The sequence below is a fragment of the Asterias amurensis genome, chromosome 2, assembly GCF_032118995.1.
Source record: "Asterias amurensis chromosome 2, ASM3211899v1".
In the NCBI taxonomy this organism is placed as follows: domain Eukaryota; kingdom Metazoa; phylum Echinodermata; class Asteroidea; order Forcipulatida; family Asteriidae; genus Asterias; species Asterias amurensis.
The window spans coordinates 5,254,990-5,271,425 of record NC_092649.1 but is presented as its reverse complement, the minus strand read 5'-3'; the positions used below and the strand labels follow the sequence as shown (position 1 = coordinate 5,271,425).

General features: G+C 37.9%; 1 protein-coding gene across 1 annotated transcript; it reads left to right on the top strand.

Moving 5' to 3' along the window:
* The first annotated feature begins 34 nt into the window (after nucleotides 1-34).
* Nucleotides 35-16,253, top strand: LOC139954091 (battenin-like). The gene is made up of 13 exons (XM_071953762.1): nucleotides 35-203; nucleotides 1,520-1,610; nucleotides 3,006-3,089; nucleotides 4,051-4,130; nucleotides 4,835-4,920; nucleotides 5,701-5,773; nucleotides 6,065-6,208; nucleotides 8,037-8,187; nucleotides 9,126-9,194; nucleotides 9,846-9,901; nucleotides 10,781-10,874; nucleotides 11,845-11,985; nucleotides 13,371-16,253. The coding sequence occupies exons 1-13, from the start codon at nucleotides 94-96 to the stop codon at nucleotides 13,485-13,487; spliced, it is 1,296 nt and encodes a 431-aa protein (XP_071809863.1). The 5' UTR covers nucleotides 35-93; the 3' UTR covers nucleotides 13,488-16,253.
* Nucleotides 16,254-16,436: the final 183 nt, after the last annotated feature.

The window sequence follows — 16,436 nt, the reverse complement described above, 5'->3', positions numbered from 1 at the left end:
ATCATATAATACACTGTCTGTGCTGACTGTATTATTGTATGTAACTGACTATAAACCTCCACGATTATTCCATGATTATTCCTGGCTTCAGAAATGTCGGAAGTTCAAGAAGAACAAATGGATAACGTAATATACCCACAATCTGTTCCTGTTGATCTTACCCAAAACAAAACAGTGAAGATAAGAAATCTTGTTGCTTTCTGGTAAGTTACACCACTCACCAGGTTTCACTATCCCATTCCTAGCCCCATAAATCGGTCCAATCCACACGGAGTGGATTGGACCTATTTATGGGGCTATCCCATTCCCAGTATACATCTTCAATGGAAAAGTTTCCGTATGGCGCCACCACTTTTTCATTTGATATGAAATAATATAGGAACTTATTTACCTGATTGATATATCCCTTTTTCTAAAAATGAGTGAAAAAGTGGTGGCGCCATGCGGAAAGTTCTAGAGGATAAGAAGGAAACGGAGCCTTCAAATAATTATTTTCCAAACTAACATCTGCTGGGGGGGGGGGGGGGGGGCGGGTAACTTTGCTAGGGGATGAGGATAGGGGTGACTTTGACTTTGTTTTGTCAGGGGGTGACCTTATAAAGTCCTGGGGCGAGCCGGTCAGGAGGGTAACTTAGTTGGAATGTCAGACAACTCGTCCGTTCGGACAACTCAACGGTTCAGACAACTCGACTTTGAGAAAACTCGACGGAAGGCCAAGACAAGTCGACGGTTGAGTTGAGGGGCCGACATTACTGTCATGGTTACACAAATTTTCCTGTATAGCCTAAATCCTGCGATTCTTTAATTTATCATTGTTATTTATCAATTATTATCTATCACAAGAAAGTGTGGTGTCGGTATTATCCGTTCACCCGGATATTAAACCCACCCACCATTATATCCCCACCCCCGGGGAACGCCCTAGCATGTGCCAATTTATTACCCCCCCCCCCCCCCCGGCCGTGATTTTTTCTCTCCCCCAAGCGACATTGCAATATATTGTCCCCCTGCCGCTGTGATTGGCTCTGTCCATCAGATTCCGTCATCATGAACTTGGCCTGCTCTTTTACCAAATCATTGCAATGTTGTTTGGGCAACAAACAAATTTAGCTCCGGCTGTTGCAGTACCCACTGCCAAACTAGGATTCGAACTGCCTCTAGCTACCTGGCAACTAGTTGGTAAGGCACTGCTCTAGAACTGCAAGGGTCGTGGGTTCGAATCCAACCCGAGTTATATGCATGTGATATTTTTTTCACAGGACTCGGGAAAGTACTGAGTATACAGTGCTAATCGGTGTATGGGTAAAAAATAAAAAGTTAATAACATTAATTATATAATATTATTATTATTCCTTAATATCAGTATGGACTCAAATGAACATACTGCCTAAGCGCGCATTGGTTGGCTAAAAAAATTGCGAGACATAAAATACGATTTTATGCAGTAATCTACATTTTACAGTGCAGTTCATATTTTATACAGTCCGTAATTGTTTCATCAATTGTCTTCTTTTTGCAGGCTTCTTGGGTTATGTAACAATTATGCCTACGTCATCATGTTGAGCGCTGCACATGACATCTTGGGAAGCAAAGAAACAGTTCCTGAAAATGTATGTAAAAAATACTGTAATCAATAGATAGAATGATTGATTGATTGACTGATTGACTGGTTGATTGATTGATTGATTGATTGATTGACTGTTTGTTTGACATGTTTGACTGATTGACTGATTGATTGAATTTTTGACTTTTTAAAGCAAACACTTTATTTATACACAAAATCTACAGATTTTACAAAAAACATAGAAAACTAAAACGTTACATGATCGATTGATTGATTGACTTTTTTTTAATTTCCAAACAAACACCTTCTTATACACAAAATATACAGTAAAAAACATTGACTGGTAAAGTCTGTCAGGACACCTACATGAAGCATCCCTATATTTTCAAATAATATTAAAAAAATGTTTGACGCATGCATGATTGAAGTATCAAAATGTGAAACCGGAAAAAGTGAACAAAAGTTCAAGACAATGGGCACCTTTTGAAGACCAGTCTTCTTACTTGGTGTATTTCAATATATATTCATAAAACAACAAACCTGTGAAAGTTTGAGCTCAATTGGTAGTCGAAGTTGCGAGATAATAGGCCTAAGAAAGGAAAAAAACACCCTTGTCACACAAAATTGTGTGCTTTCTAATGCTTGATTTCGAGACCTCACTATCTAGTTCTGAGGTCTCAAAATCAAATTTGTGGAAAATAACTTCTTTCTCGAAAACTTTGTTACTTCAGAGGGAGCCGTTTTTACACAATGTTTATACTATCAAAAGCTCCTGGTTACCAAGTAAGGTTTTATGCTAATAATTATTTTGAGTAGTTACCAATAGTGTCCAGTGGCTCTAAAAGCACAAGGCTGTACTACATGTAGCTATTCTTGCTAGGAGAACTCTTTAATCAAAGTCAAGCTTACCTTACTGGCTGGATTTGATTGTTTGGTTTTGCAGGCTGGTATACTTCGTATTTGAAAGGGCACCAAGGCATTTTCTCCTTGGTAAAGGGCACCCTATGAGGAAATTGTTAATTGTCTACTGCAGCATTTCAAGGGGCACCAAGGCAATGACCAGGGGGCATGGAGGCAATCGCCTTCATTGCCTTCATGATGTACATGTATCAGGCCCGGTTTTTTACATTCTGTTTCATATCGATTTCCTGGGCCCAATTTCATAAAGCCTGTAAGCACAAAATTTGCTTAGAATGAAATTTCTTCCTTTTTATAAACAGGACTACGAACCAAATTTCCATTTGTTGCACATTACTTTTTACTGGTATTCAGCTGTTGCTTGCATATTGTGAAAAATCACATGGAAATTTGGTTGGTAATCTTGTTTTTATCAAGAAAGAAATTTCATGCTAAGCAAATTTTGGTGCTAAGCAAATTTTGGTGCTAAGCAGCTCTATGAAATTGGCCCCTGATCCTTCTCTCACTCATTCTATCTTTGTAGGATATCGACAAGCCAGACGCTATGTTCAACCTCACCAACTCAACAGGTGTCAACCGATTTGACTGCAATCCAGTTTCTACAGGGGTAAAAACTAATCATGAAACTTATCAACACTGTTCCCCTTTTCACCCTGTTGGAATCCCACATTGGCACAAAGCCTTGCATGTGCGGATTCTCACCATGCACAATGTTGTGTATCTGGCCAATACACACAAATTGCGTGTCAAAACGCGCACATTTCGGCTGACACGCACAAATTATTATTGGTTTCTTTTCACAAAAAGAAATAAAGAGAAAACCATATATATGCTCCGGATAAACACTTGGTAAAAAACATTCTGAAGACCTTGTTGGGATTCAGCGTGCTTCGTTGAAACATCCAAAGTTCCGCAACAGTTTTGAAAAATCATGCGGAGAACCTTGTTAATGTGGATTGGTGGATTTGGGTTTCACCCATTGCAGGTGTTCCTCTCAAATCTACAATGGATCATTTGTTTACCATCTCCTTCAAATTTATTCTGTGATCTCTTTCTGTCAGCAATGTCAAAAAGGCTGATTTAAACACAAGAAAAAAAAAATATGAGAGGAAATAGGAACAATGTAAGAATTGAAACCCAATCACCATGGTAACTTGGTTAACATCGGACTGTTGACACGGGCCAATAGGCCATGTGATCTTTGTTTACAATAAGTGTGACCTTGTACATTCTATGAGTATTCTGGCAGGCACAATTCTGCACAGGTCCTATGGGAAAGTTTACATTTTGTGTCATAATTTCCACATAAATCCAACAATTATTAAAGTAAAAGCTGGACAAATTTTAAGGTGTGACCCCTTTCATCTTATCAAAAGTTGATAAGAATTGGACAGTGCAATCTCCATAAAATATAAGATTTATATGATTTATTCCATTAGGCTACATGTACAAATTTTGCCTGCAGGAAGTACAGGCTCTTTGGCCCTTTTGTAAACATGTGATGTCACAGGTCACATTGTCTATACATTTGTAAACTTGTTACTTTCTGTTTTACATGTACTGTACAGGCTGTCCTGCTTGCCGATGTTCTTCCAACATTGTTCATCAAGTTGTCAGCGCCATGGTTCTTTGATTATATTCAATACAAGTAAGTCCAACCAATGACGTGGGACCAATTTCTTAGAGCTGCTAAGCACAAAACTTTGCTTAGCATGAGTTTTTTGCCTTGATAAAAACAGGATTACCAACCAAATTTCCATGTGATTTTCAGGATAAGCAAACAACAGATGAATTTCGGGAATAAGCAATATGCAACAGTTCGGTTAGCCCTGGCGGCCTTACACTTTCGTATTGTACTACAGTGACGTCCTGGACATCAGGGTACATTTCTGGGGCGGAAAATTTTCACAGCTTCATAACTCAAATCTTACCTGCAAGAAAGCACCAATTTCAACAGATTCACATTCCATGGCAGCATATGTTTTTCTGCGGTGGGTTTTGATCGTAAGTTATTCTTCACAAATCCGTCATTTTCATGAAATAATGCAGCTCCCAACGTTAAGGAATTCCCATTTTTGTTTGTATTATCACAGTCTGCCATGTGTACGCAAGACGCACGATTTAAGTTATGAAGCTGTGAAATTTTTCCGCCCCAGAAACGGGCCTCAATAGTTAGGACTCTGTTCCTGTGTACAGAGAAAGAGTCCTATATAGGGCTACAATTCGGTAATAAGCAATATGCAACATGTACATGTGGTATAAGTTGGTCAGTTGAGCTGTTTGGCGGGAAGCTGGCTGAAGATTTGTTTGTAAATTCTATTACCCATTTTGTAATACTGTTATTTGTTTCAGTATCTTGGTTGGGATTTGTATAGTGACCGCTGTCTCCAGTTTTCTCATTGTTGCGTTTTCTCATGTGCTAGCTCTTAGCCTATTAGGTGAGTCAAACTAAATAAAAAAAAAATAAAAAAATAATAACAGTATCACTAATATTTTACTTCAAAGTGAAATTGTTGTAAATTTTTATCAAGTAATAAACCACAAGAAAAATTGAATTGGTAAATTTGGGGTTGAACAGAGAAAAATTGATCGAGTGCGGAACTTAAACCTAAGTTGCCCTACATTTGTATGGTGGTGGTCTTACTAGTTTGTCAATAGAGATTTTATGTTTTCTTGGACGGATGGTTCGACGGTTATAACCATCTCAGAACCATCCAATCGGTTAGTAGTTTTCAGTCAAATGTTGTCGTTTTCAGCACAACGCAGATTCATCCCAAGTTCTGTCGTAGAAATTAAGGAACGACCGTCCTCAAAGCCGAGGCATGTGCAGATGACGCAGAACCTTTGTGTCTTTGAAAATAAAAACTCTCTAATATCTTTGTCAGGGGGTGACAGTGTACAACCTGGAAAGCAGCGTGAGAGTTAACTAAAAACTTTAAAATGAGCTATTGTTGGGATGTACATCCACTAGCAATGTGCAAATAGTTGTGGCATTTTACACGTACATTTTGTGCAATGTTCGAGGCATATTGTTAAGGTTTTGAATGTTTTTCATTTTGAAACAGAGTTATCTGTCAAAAGTTTGTTCCCATCCCAACAATCAAATACACGTTCTAAATTTCTTTCACCAAAAATCTGGTCACGCAACTTTACAATTTGATCGACTCCACTTGTTGAAATAATTACGTACTTATCACTTTATGCATTTCTTCTTTCAGGGGTGGTGTTTGCAAGTGTGTCATCAGGCCTTGGTGAATTTACCTACGTCAGTCTGATGGCCTTCTATGAAAAGTAAGACTCTTTGTTGTTTCGGCCCAATAATCCCGTTCAAGGCACTGGATATAATTGGTAATTGCTCAAAACAATTGTTAGCATAAACAACTTGTCAGCGATCAGTAGAGGGATATTGATAGTATAAAACATTGTGAGAAACGCCCCCCCTCTCTCCTAATTGTATGTACATGTATTTGTTCTCTTTACCATTCCTATTGTCTGTACTTGCATTTTTACCTGTGAAATTAATAAATGAAATAGTGGAATAAGACGGGTTTCTATTCATGGCATCTTGATATTTTTTGTCAGGAATGTTGTCTCTACTTGGTCATCTGGTACTGGAGCTGCCGGCTTCATCGGATCCCTCGCCTACGCTGGGTTGACCGAGGCTGGTCTGAGTCCTAGGAATTCATTATTGGTCATGCTGGTTGTTCCTCTGTCAATGATTATAAGGTAAGGAGAAAAGGGGCTAAAAGATGGGATCCCTCGCCTACGCTGGTTTGACCGAGGCTGGTCTGAAGAGTCCTTGGAATTCATTATTGGTCATGCTGGTTGTTCCTCTGTCAATAATTATAAGGTAATGAGAAAAGGGGCTTAGAGATCGGATTCCTCGCCTACACTGGGTTGACCGAGGCTGGTCTGAGTCCTAGGAATTCATTATTGGTCATGCTGGTTGTTCCTCTATCAATGATTATAAGGTAAGGAGAAAAGGGGCTTAGAGAAGGGACTGAGTGTAACTTCCTTGAAAATGTCCTCCCTTCCTTTTCAATGCTTTGCCATCCATACACTCCCTGAAATTTGTTTGAATTAATAGTGTACTGTAAGGCACTGGACACTATTGGTAATTACTCAAAACAATTATTTAGCATAAAAACTCATTGGTAACGAGTAATGAAGAGCTGTTGATAGTATAAAACATTGTGAGAAACGGCTCCCTCTGAAGTAACATAGTTTTTGAGAAAGAAGTAATTTCTCACTAAAATATTTGAATCAAAATCAACCATCTGAAAGCACACAACTTGTGCAAGAAGGGTACGTTTTTTTTCTTCCATTATTCTCGTGCAACTTCGATGTCCAATTGAGTTCAAATTTTTACAGGTTTGTTATTTTATGCATATGTTAAGATACACCTAGTGAGAAGACTGGTCTTTGAAAATTACTGATAGTGTCCAGCCGTTGATTTCACAAAGCGTTAGGACTCGTCTTATCTCGAGTTAGGATTAATCTTAAGGTCGGCATGCTACAGTGCAGGGTTGGGACTCTTCCTAAGTCATAAGATTAATCCTAAGTTAGGAAGAGTTTTGTGAAATCGACGGCAGTGCCTTTAACCTTTCTACTGTCATACTGTCGCCCACACTTTTTTGGACCCAGCAGCCGGTTTCACGAACATTAGGATTAATCCTAACTCGAGTTAGGAAGAGTAACCAGTCCTAGATTAATCCTAAGTTAGGAAGAGTTTTGTGAAATCGACGGCTGGTCCGATATAAATTGTTTTGACAGGCCTGGAGTTTCACTGAGGTCTGCCCTCCGTTGCACTGGTATTGGCCTTGGTGCCCCTTCAAAAGTTTCCATTAGAAGATTTTTCTCATGAAAGTGCCCATTTCAAAATGAAAATTGCCGTGTCCTCTCAAAGATGAAATTCCAGGCCTGCTGTTTGGTTGATGGATATCATTTTCTGAAATATTTTTGTAAAATCAATTGTCTGTACTTCCAGCTTTTTATGCAATATATATATAATATTTAAAGGGAAGGTACACATTTGGTAATTACTCAAAACAAATATTAACTTAAAAACTGACTTGGTAACAAGCATTGGAGAGCTGTTGATAGTATAAAACATTGTGGGAAACGACTCCCTTTGAAGTAACGTGGTTTTTAAGAAAGGTAATTTCTCACTAAAATAATAAAAGACTTATAGCTAGAAGTCTTTTATTCTTATCTGAAAGCACACAATTTCGTCCATAAGGGTGTTTTTTCTTTCATCATTTTCTTACAACTTCGATGACCAATTGAGCCCAAATTTTCACAGGCTTGTTATTTTATGGTTATGATGGGATACACCAAGTGAGAAGACTGCTCTTTGACAATATTACCAAACGTGTACCTTCCCTTTAAAGACTTTTGTGGCTTGTAGTGTTTTTTTGTACCGTTTAATGGTAAAATAATTTTGTGTAATATTTTTTAATTCGATATAAAAGCCCGAAATGAATTTCCTATCGTTGATAATAAAGTGAAATTAATTTGAATTGATTTGAATTGAATAATATCTTCTTGATCCTAGTTACTGGGGAATATTAGTCAGCTCTCCTACAATGAGACAGAGTCAGGATACCATACATTGTAATGAGGATAGACAATGTCTCATAGAAGACGATACTAAGGATGTCAAGGACAGCCATCTCACTGTCAAAGAAAAGGTCAAGTTTATTAAGGTAAATGTTGAGTTTGAATTTACCTTCAGTGAAAATTAACTTATGTACATCGTCTTGACTCTGCAGGCATGCAACTTTTCCTCGGATCAGCTGATTTCCTCTTGTTTTTAAATCGAAATTTTAACATTCAAAATTTTACAAATACTATACAAAATCATTGAAATTGTTTAAGTTCCTCATTTGCATGCCTGATTTTAAGAAATTTAGGACTTTTGTTGTTTTTAGTAGCCCTCCTCCTGTCACAATTCAAGATGCATTGTGGTTTCTGTAAATCTACACATGACAATGACAACTCTCCTACTGTCTAACCATTCAATATCAACCACTGTGGCTTTTAATGATAAATTAAATTTCCCATTATCATAATAACAATAATTAATTGTGGCTTCTTATATAGTGCTCAATATTCGTCACTCAGTGACACTCCTGGCGCTGTAACAAACAGTGTTTCCTGCAAGATGTGGGACTACGTTTGAATTATGAGACCTAATTCTGATAGCACCTTCTCTTTTCAATAAGTGCGTTGGGTTCTTTTACATAAGTTACGTACATGTAACACATGGGACCAACGGCTTAACGTCCCATCTGAAGTGTCTTGCTTAAGGACACAAGTGTCACGACTCTGGATTCAAATTCACACTCTGCTTATCAGAAACACCACAGTTTGAATTCGGTGCTCTTAACCGGTTTATACATCCTGCAAATGCGATGCGAATTTGACGTCACAACTCCTGTTTTCGCTGCGAAATTCACAAGAGAGTTGAGCACAACTGAAATCACTTCAAATTTCGTGGAAAATTTGTGACGTCAACATTCGTATCGCATTCACAGGACATGCAGGAGGAAGTAAGAACCAGCCTTAGGATATGTTCAGTAGGTTTTCAATATTTCACATTGGATTCAGCATTTTGATTTCTTTGACCTCTGTATCTTTCTAGCATCTACTGAAATACATGGGTCCGTTGTTTCTGGTCTACTTTGCTGAATACTTCATCAACCAAGGCTTGGTGAGTTTCTCTTCCCAAAAAGTCCTCGCTCTTGAATTTTAAAGAGGCTTTTCTCGGTGGTTATGTTTGCCATGCTCCGTCATAAGTGATGTTTGAAGCTTTGCATGGTGTGAATAATAAGAATGAAGTATGAATAAAAAGTAAACTTGAGGGTACAGCCATGTAATAAATCTCTTTTGAGGGAGTGTTGGCTCTGAAGTTTCAAAAAGTATACTTTGCTCGTCTTCAGGAGAAGAAACAGAATAACAATAATAATGTTTTCCGTTTGTGATAGCAATCCCTGATACACCCGTTCTCAAGCTGACCATTGTATCCAGAGCAATTTCACCTTTTGACTTCTGATCTAGTGCCCTTTTTTTGTTTCTCCCGTGAGAGGGCGCTATTATCCGCTAATGTTCTCTTTATTTTGTTATATTTGTCCCTGTTAAGGGCTATCACCTACAAACCACTCTCAAAAACTGCCCCATGAGAAGAGTGGTTCTTGGATGAAACCCCCCTCTAGAAGGGAAAACATTCAATTCAATGTACATGTTGAAATGAATGTACATTGAAATGAATGTACATTGAATTTAATTGAAAATAGAAAGGACAGCTAGGGCAAATCAAAAGACACATTACCTTAACAGGATTTCTACTCTTCATGTTTTGCAGATGGAGTTGATCTACTTTAAAGGAATATGGCTGTCACACAGTGCTCAATATAGATGGTAAGTTATTGACACTCGTAGAGAGACCAAAGAGACAACTGCTTTCCTTAATCAGTAAATCAGTCACTTAATCAGTCGATATATTAAAATTGATCCTTTATTTGTTTTGTGTAGCCCATTGCCACTGTCTGCTTTATGTGGGTTTGGTTAACCCTGTACATGTATAGGAATCTTCCTTTATTAATTTTGGTTTTTTAACCAATACACCGATGTGTGTTAGCACTGCCATACTCAGTACTTTTCCCGAGTCCTGTGAAAAAATACCACGGGCATTTTAATTGGCTGGGATTCGAACCCAGGACCCTTGCAATTCTAGAGCAGTGTCTTACCAACTAGACAACCGAGGGTGCCCGGTAGCTAGAGGCAGTTCGAATCGTATGTTTTGGCAACGGGTAATGACTATTCCTCTGTAGTATAATACCAAAGTGTAAGACCGCTAGGGCTAGGTTTGGTTGTACTATTTTTATCTATGGAAAATAATGTTTTTATTCATTATTGTGTATCATCTGTAATTTTCAACTTTTGTATACATATATATATATTTATACATAGTTTTTAATGATACCTGTAAGAGGTGGCTATCCTCTGTTGGATATTGACAATAAATAAATAACAATAAAATAAAATAAGCATCACAAATAAATCCTTGCAGGAGATTGTCACTTCACATGTTAAGATTGGGTTGATTTGGCTGGGAGCCAAAGGCGCCCTTGCATGCCTGCTTCTCGTACAGGTTGTAGCCTTCATCGAACACATTGTAGAACAATGTCCTTTGCAGTTCAGATCTTAACTGGGAGTAAGGAGGATTAGCCCCCTAAATTATAAAAAAATTATTATATTGGTTATTGATTGGATGTCCCTTTGTTGCTTCTTTGTCAGGTTTCAAGTTTTATATCAGCTGGGAGTGTTTATTTCCAGGTCATCTGTTAATATTGTGAAGTTTAAGTGGCTATGGATATTCCCTATTCTACAAGTGAGTTATTGTTATTTAATTAAAAAACATTTATAAATACCCTAGACAGTTTCGCTATTCCTAATGGTTGAGTGCACGTCACGTGGGGGTTGTTTAAACGACTGATCAAGACACAGCTAGGGACATTTAAGGCCAGATGGCGTGTTGGGCGCGCAAGCTCACGTACGCCAACTTTACTTATGCGGAACGCAATTCATAGCTAGCAGTAACATCGCGTAATGTGTGTGTACAAGCGCGTATTCACACCACCCCACATGCAAAACATTTTCGCAAAAGATTTTGAAAATTTGCAAAGTTCGCCAGACCGTAAAGGAAACAAGTGGCAGATTGTCTAAAATTGTGAAGCTGTTTCACCTTTTAACAAAAGGACATTTATGAATGGGAATAAAAGAGTACTGACTGGTTCTTAAATGTCTGTTTAAATAACTTGTCGCTACCCTTTTATTCCCTTATTAATAAATAGTCCTTGAATAGCGCATTTTACAATAACTTATCGATGCGATACATAGCGCTCTGGTTGACGGGCCAATTCCTGGGGAGTATGCAACCCTGGGCTGATGTGGCACTCGAAAGGATTTTCAAGTACAATATCAACCTCTACTCTCATGTACCCATTTTTACCCCTGGGTGAAGAGAAGCAATTATAGTAAAGCATCTTGCTCAAGGACACACTGAGTGTCATGGATAGGATTAACAATAATACAAATAATTTTATTTATTATGCGCCAATTCCAGAGAAGGCTTTCAAAGGCACATGACAAATTGTACAACAAAAACCCTAAAACAAATTACAAAAAACACAAATCTTACCCACAACTGTTGACTTAGCTGCCAGAACTCTGGTGAACAGAAACGCCTGCATCTGGAATCGGGTGTTCTTGTCTGCTAATAATTACAATAAATCGTTTCAACGGGGTAAAGAAATGTATTCATTTGATCCCAATCTTTACTATTGTCTTGAATTCCTCAGTGGTGTGTCCTGATCTTGATGTTCACCGTTGCTTACTTTGCCTTCATGCCAACCATCTTCATTGTCTTTGCCATCATTATATTTGAGGGGCTCCTAGGGGGCGGAGCCTACGTCAACACCTTCTATCAAATAAGACAAGATGTAAGTCACTCAATCCATTGTATTTTTCAGCTGCTAATTAATAATAATCATAATAATAATATTAGTGGCTTCTTACTTAAAGCGCGTGTATCTGTCACTCAGTGATGCTCACGGCTCTTCAAAATTCAGTATTTCCCTGCAAGGTATAAGTGGGACTATGTTTGAAGTTTGAGATCTACATGCGCTCCTTTGACTTAGCACCGGTTCTTCAAGGTGCTGTGGCGAAATATGCACCGATCAAGCCAGGAAAACTGGGGCAAACCCCTACTCTTTTCGATAAGTACACTGGGATCTTTAAGGTGTGTTACACAACACACAGGACCACTGGCTTTACGTCCCATCTGAAGGACGAAGCATCATGGTAAAGTGTCTTGCTTAAGGACACACGTGTCACGACAGGAACCTGAACCCACACTCTGCTGATCAGAAACACCAGAGCTTAAGTCCGTTGCTCTTAACCGCTAGGCCATGACACGTAATTGACTAAGTTTGTATTGAACAAAGACAGAAATTGCCCCCGAGTGGGATTAGAACCAGTGACCCCACAGCTCATGTATGGATGGTCCCGGCAGGTTGGGCGCCATTAGACCACTTGTTGCTGGACCAGAATTGTGTTTACAAGACCAGAATCAAAACGAGAACGAACTTCCACAGCTATTAAACATGCATTTTTACTTCTCATTTATCTATGCATATCCACTATTATACTTCATTACTCAGTAGAAATGAACCATATTGTACCTGACTCAAAGTCAACATTTGAATATAATTTTTTTTATTTTGTCCAAGATATTACGCACAGTGAGGATTTATTATTCAATTAAAAAATGCAAGACTGCCGGACTTGTTCAGTCTTGAGTTTACAGGCCTGACACTAATACTACTGCCCCTGGCCTGTGGTCAAGTGTACAATTTGAGCCCTGGACAGACCAATTTAGATAAGAAACTCTGATAGCTGTCAGTAGACCAATCCATTATATATGGTGTTTTTAGTTCTGATGTTACGTGCATGCCGCTATACATGTGACTGTTTCAAACGCATGTCAACATCATTGATTGAAGATGTGTGATTGCATAACGAATGACACCATGGGCTTTTTTAACTTGGTAAAAAAAAAAACATTTGTGTGAAAAATTGTTACTTGCTACATGCACATGATATTCGTTTGTTACTTTATGTTTTTGTCCTTTGAAAAAATTTGAAGAATTGTGATCAAATTGTCTGAAAAGTCAATTAGAGTCATACCATGTACTCAATAAAAGGCTTTAATATCATGCCTTTTACTATATAATGAGTAGGGTAGATGGCCTTAGTTTTTGATCCAATTCTTCTACTAAATCATATATGTAAGTCTCCATCAATTTCTTTTGTTTTTCTTTGACAGGTCGACCCCAAATATAACGAATTTGCCTTGGGGACAACTACAGTTGCCGACTCAGCAGGTGTATCACTGGCTGGTGCAGTTGCTCTTCCAGTTCATAATGCGTTATGCGCACTTTGAACCACGCTAAGTAATGCTTGGTCCAGGCCTGCAATTACATGGAGGCCATGGCCTCTCTTGCCCCCGGTCTTTGCCTTGGTGCCCCTTTAAAAGTTACCAATAGACTTTAAGATTTTCTAATGGAGGTGCCTTTTGCAAAATGAAAATGGCTATGCCCTTATCCAAATTGAAATTCCAGGCCTCTTGGTCTGAATCCCCAGGCCAAATTTCTGGCTCTGCTCTCCTGAATTTCAGTGGTTGTGGTTAGCAGTGGAATCTGTGCTTATCGGGGGCCAATTTCATATAGCTGCCTAAGCACACAATTTGCTTAAGCACGAAAATAGCACGCTTATTTCACACATGTTACTGGCAAAAATTCCATGCCACATACATTGCCTGTGACTGGTATTTAGCTGTTGTTTACTTAGCATAATAATTGAGTGGAGTCTTGGCCGTTTATCTAATTTTACTAAGCAAGATTGTTAGCTTACACTAATTTTGTGCTTAAGCAGCTCTATGAAATTGGCCCCCTTTGTGTACGTCACAGGTTAGCAGGGAATCTGGGCTCAGACCTGTGTGTACATCATGTTACCGATTAGTCTAAGCTTTCACAGTTAGGTATACCTTTGGTTTTATATGCTACAAAAATAGCATGTATAAAGACAATGGACACTGTTGGTAATTGTCAAAGACCAGTCTTTTTACTTGGTGTATCTCAACAATGCTCAACATATGCATAAAACACCAAACCTGTGAAAATTTGAGCTTGTTTGGTCGTCGGAGTTGCAATATTACAATGAAAGAAAAAAACACCCTTGTCACACGAAGTTGTGTGCTTTCAGATGCTTGATTTTTAGACCTCAAATTCTAAACTTGAGATCTCGAAATCAAATTCGTGAAAAATTACTTCTTTCTCGAAAACTACATTACTTCAGAATGAGCCGTTTCTCACAATGTTTTATACTATACACCTCTCCACATTACTCGTCACCAAGAAAGGTTTTATGCTAATAATTATTTTGAGTAATTACCAATAGTGTCCACCCACTGCCTTTAAACTTCACTTCAAAAGGTGATCGTGTTTTAGAGATATCGCTGAAAATCTGTAGGTGTTATGTCCACGCAAGAAGAATAATCCGTTAGTGGAATACACAATCTGAGAAGCATTACTGACAGTAATGCTTCTCAGATTCAAGTTTTTGGCATAAAAAACAACAAATCTTTTTACAAAAACCACATAACTTCAAAGTGAAATAATTCTCAAAATGCTTTATACTAAAGCTGATGAATGTTCTAACCAAAAGTTTTTATTGCAATGAATTTCAAGTGCAATTACCAATATATTAAACTTTACCTTTAAATGGAAGGTACACGTTTGGTAGTTACTCAAAACAAAAACTGACTTGGTAACGAGCATTGGAGAGCTGTTGGTAGTATAAAACATTGTAGGAAACCACTCCCTCTGAAGTAACATAGTTTTTAAGAAACAGGTAATTTCTCACTATAATAATAACAGACTTCTAGCTAGAAGTTTTTTTTTCCTATCTGAAAGCACACAAATTCGTCCAACAAGGGTGTTTTTTCTTTCATCATTTTCTCGCAACTTGGAATACACCAAGTGAGAAGACTGGTCTTTGACAACTACCAAACGTGTACCTTCCCTTAAGTAGCTAGTGGTATGTAAAAGTTCACAGTTTCCCTTGATACAAAGCCTTCATTGGGTTCAGATGTACCTATTTTTGTTTGCCCTCAGAAAAACATTACTCTTTATTTACAAAACGGTTTAAAATAACATTTGCTCTGAGACATGTAAAACAATTTTTATATTTTGAAGATATTTTAAAGACCAATCATTTATAGGTAAAAGGTACACTTATTTATTTAAACCTTTTTAAATATTTGGGATTTACTTGTTTTTAAAATTTTCTCTGATTTTGAATGCCAAAGTCTATTTTTGTATTTCTAAAATTTCACAAAATCATAATAACTATTTAAGAAAACTAAAAATATTCTTATATCACAAATCACTATTTGGTTTGTGGTAACACCATGAGTATAACAATAATATACTCTTGACACAAAATGCGTTTTGGTAGAAATAAGCAGAGTTGGTGAAACGTAGGTAATGAGGACAAACTTGTCTTTTAGGAAAGTTAATTATATGGTTCTAACGATTTGAAATTTTGAAAAATGATTTTTTTATAAAGCCTTATAAGAAACCTGACGCCATAGCTAGCCAGATTTTGAGATTAATGGTTGTGTGTTAATTTCGACCCTTTTTGAACTTGTCAGATTTTTTCCTCGCAAAACAGTGCACTTTCAAGTTGTCACGAGAGGGCGCTGTTGAAGATAAAGGTGTCATTGGAAGGCCTATCTCATACAGGGTGCGTTCGTTTAGCTCCCCTGGGTCTACCCCGGTGCGTGGCAGTTTTTTTTTAAAGGACGAACGTGGGTAATTATCTGCACACGTTCGTCCTAGGGGAAAAAACCGCCACACGTACGTCGGGGTCGACCCAGGGAAGCTAAACGAACGCACCAACAGAGAAACCATGTTCAAGTTCAAACTAGGCCGGAGAATATTTCTATTTTACTTTAACTTCCGGTTTTGACCGAAAGACAAGTTCAAACTATGGGTTACTCAACGCATATTTTATGTGTGTTGAAGCCCTTTCATAGGACTTATAATATTGCTTGTGTAATAACAGGAAACATGTTTTTAAAATATTAAGTATTAGGTAATCGACGATGTCATTAAAGTGATGCGATCTACTTACAGATCTATAGCTATGTATGAAGTTTGTGGGCTATGAGCTTGGGAAGTGTGTCTTAGGTGCATTTACATTTGACTGTTATCAAAATGTTGGACTAACCAAGAATAATGTTAGATCAAAAAGCGTGCACCGTGTAATAATAGTGGCTTCTTATTAAAGTTATAGTGTCAGTTTCCGTCAACCAGTGACGCTTAGAGGC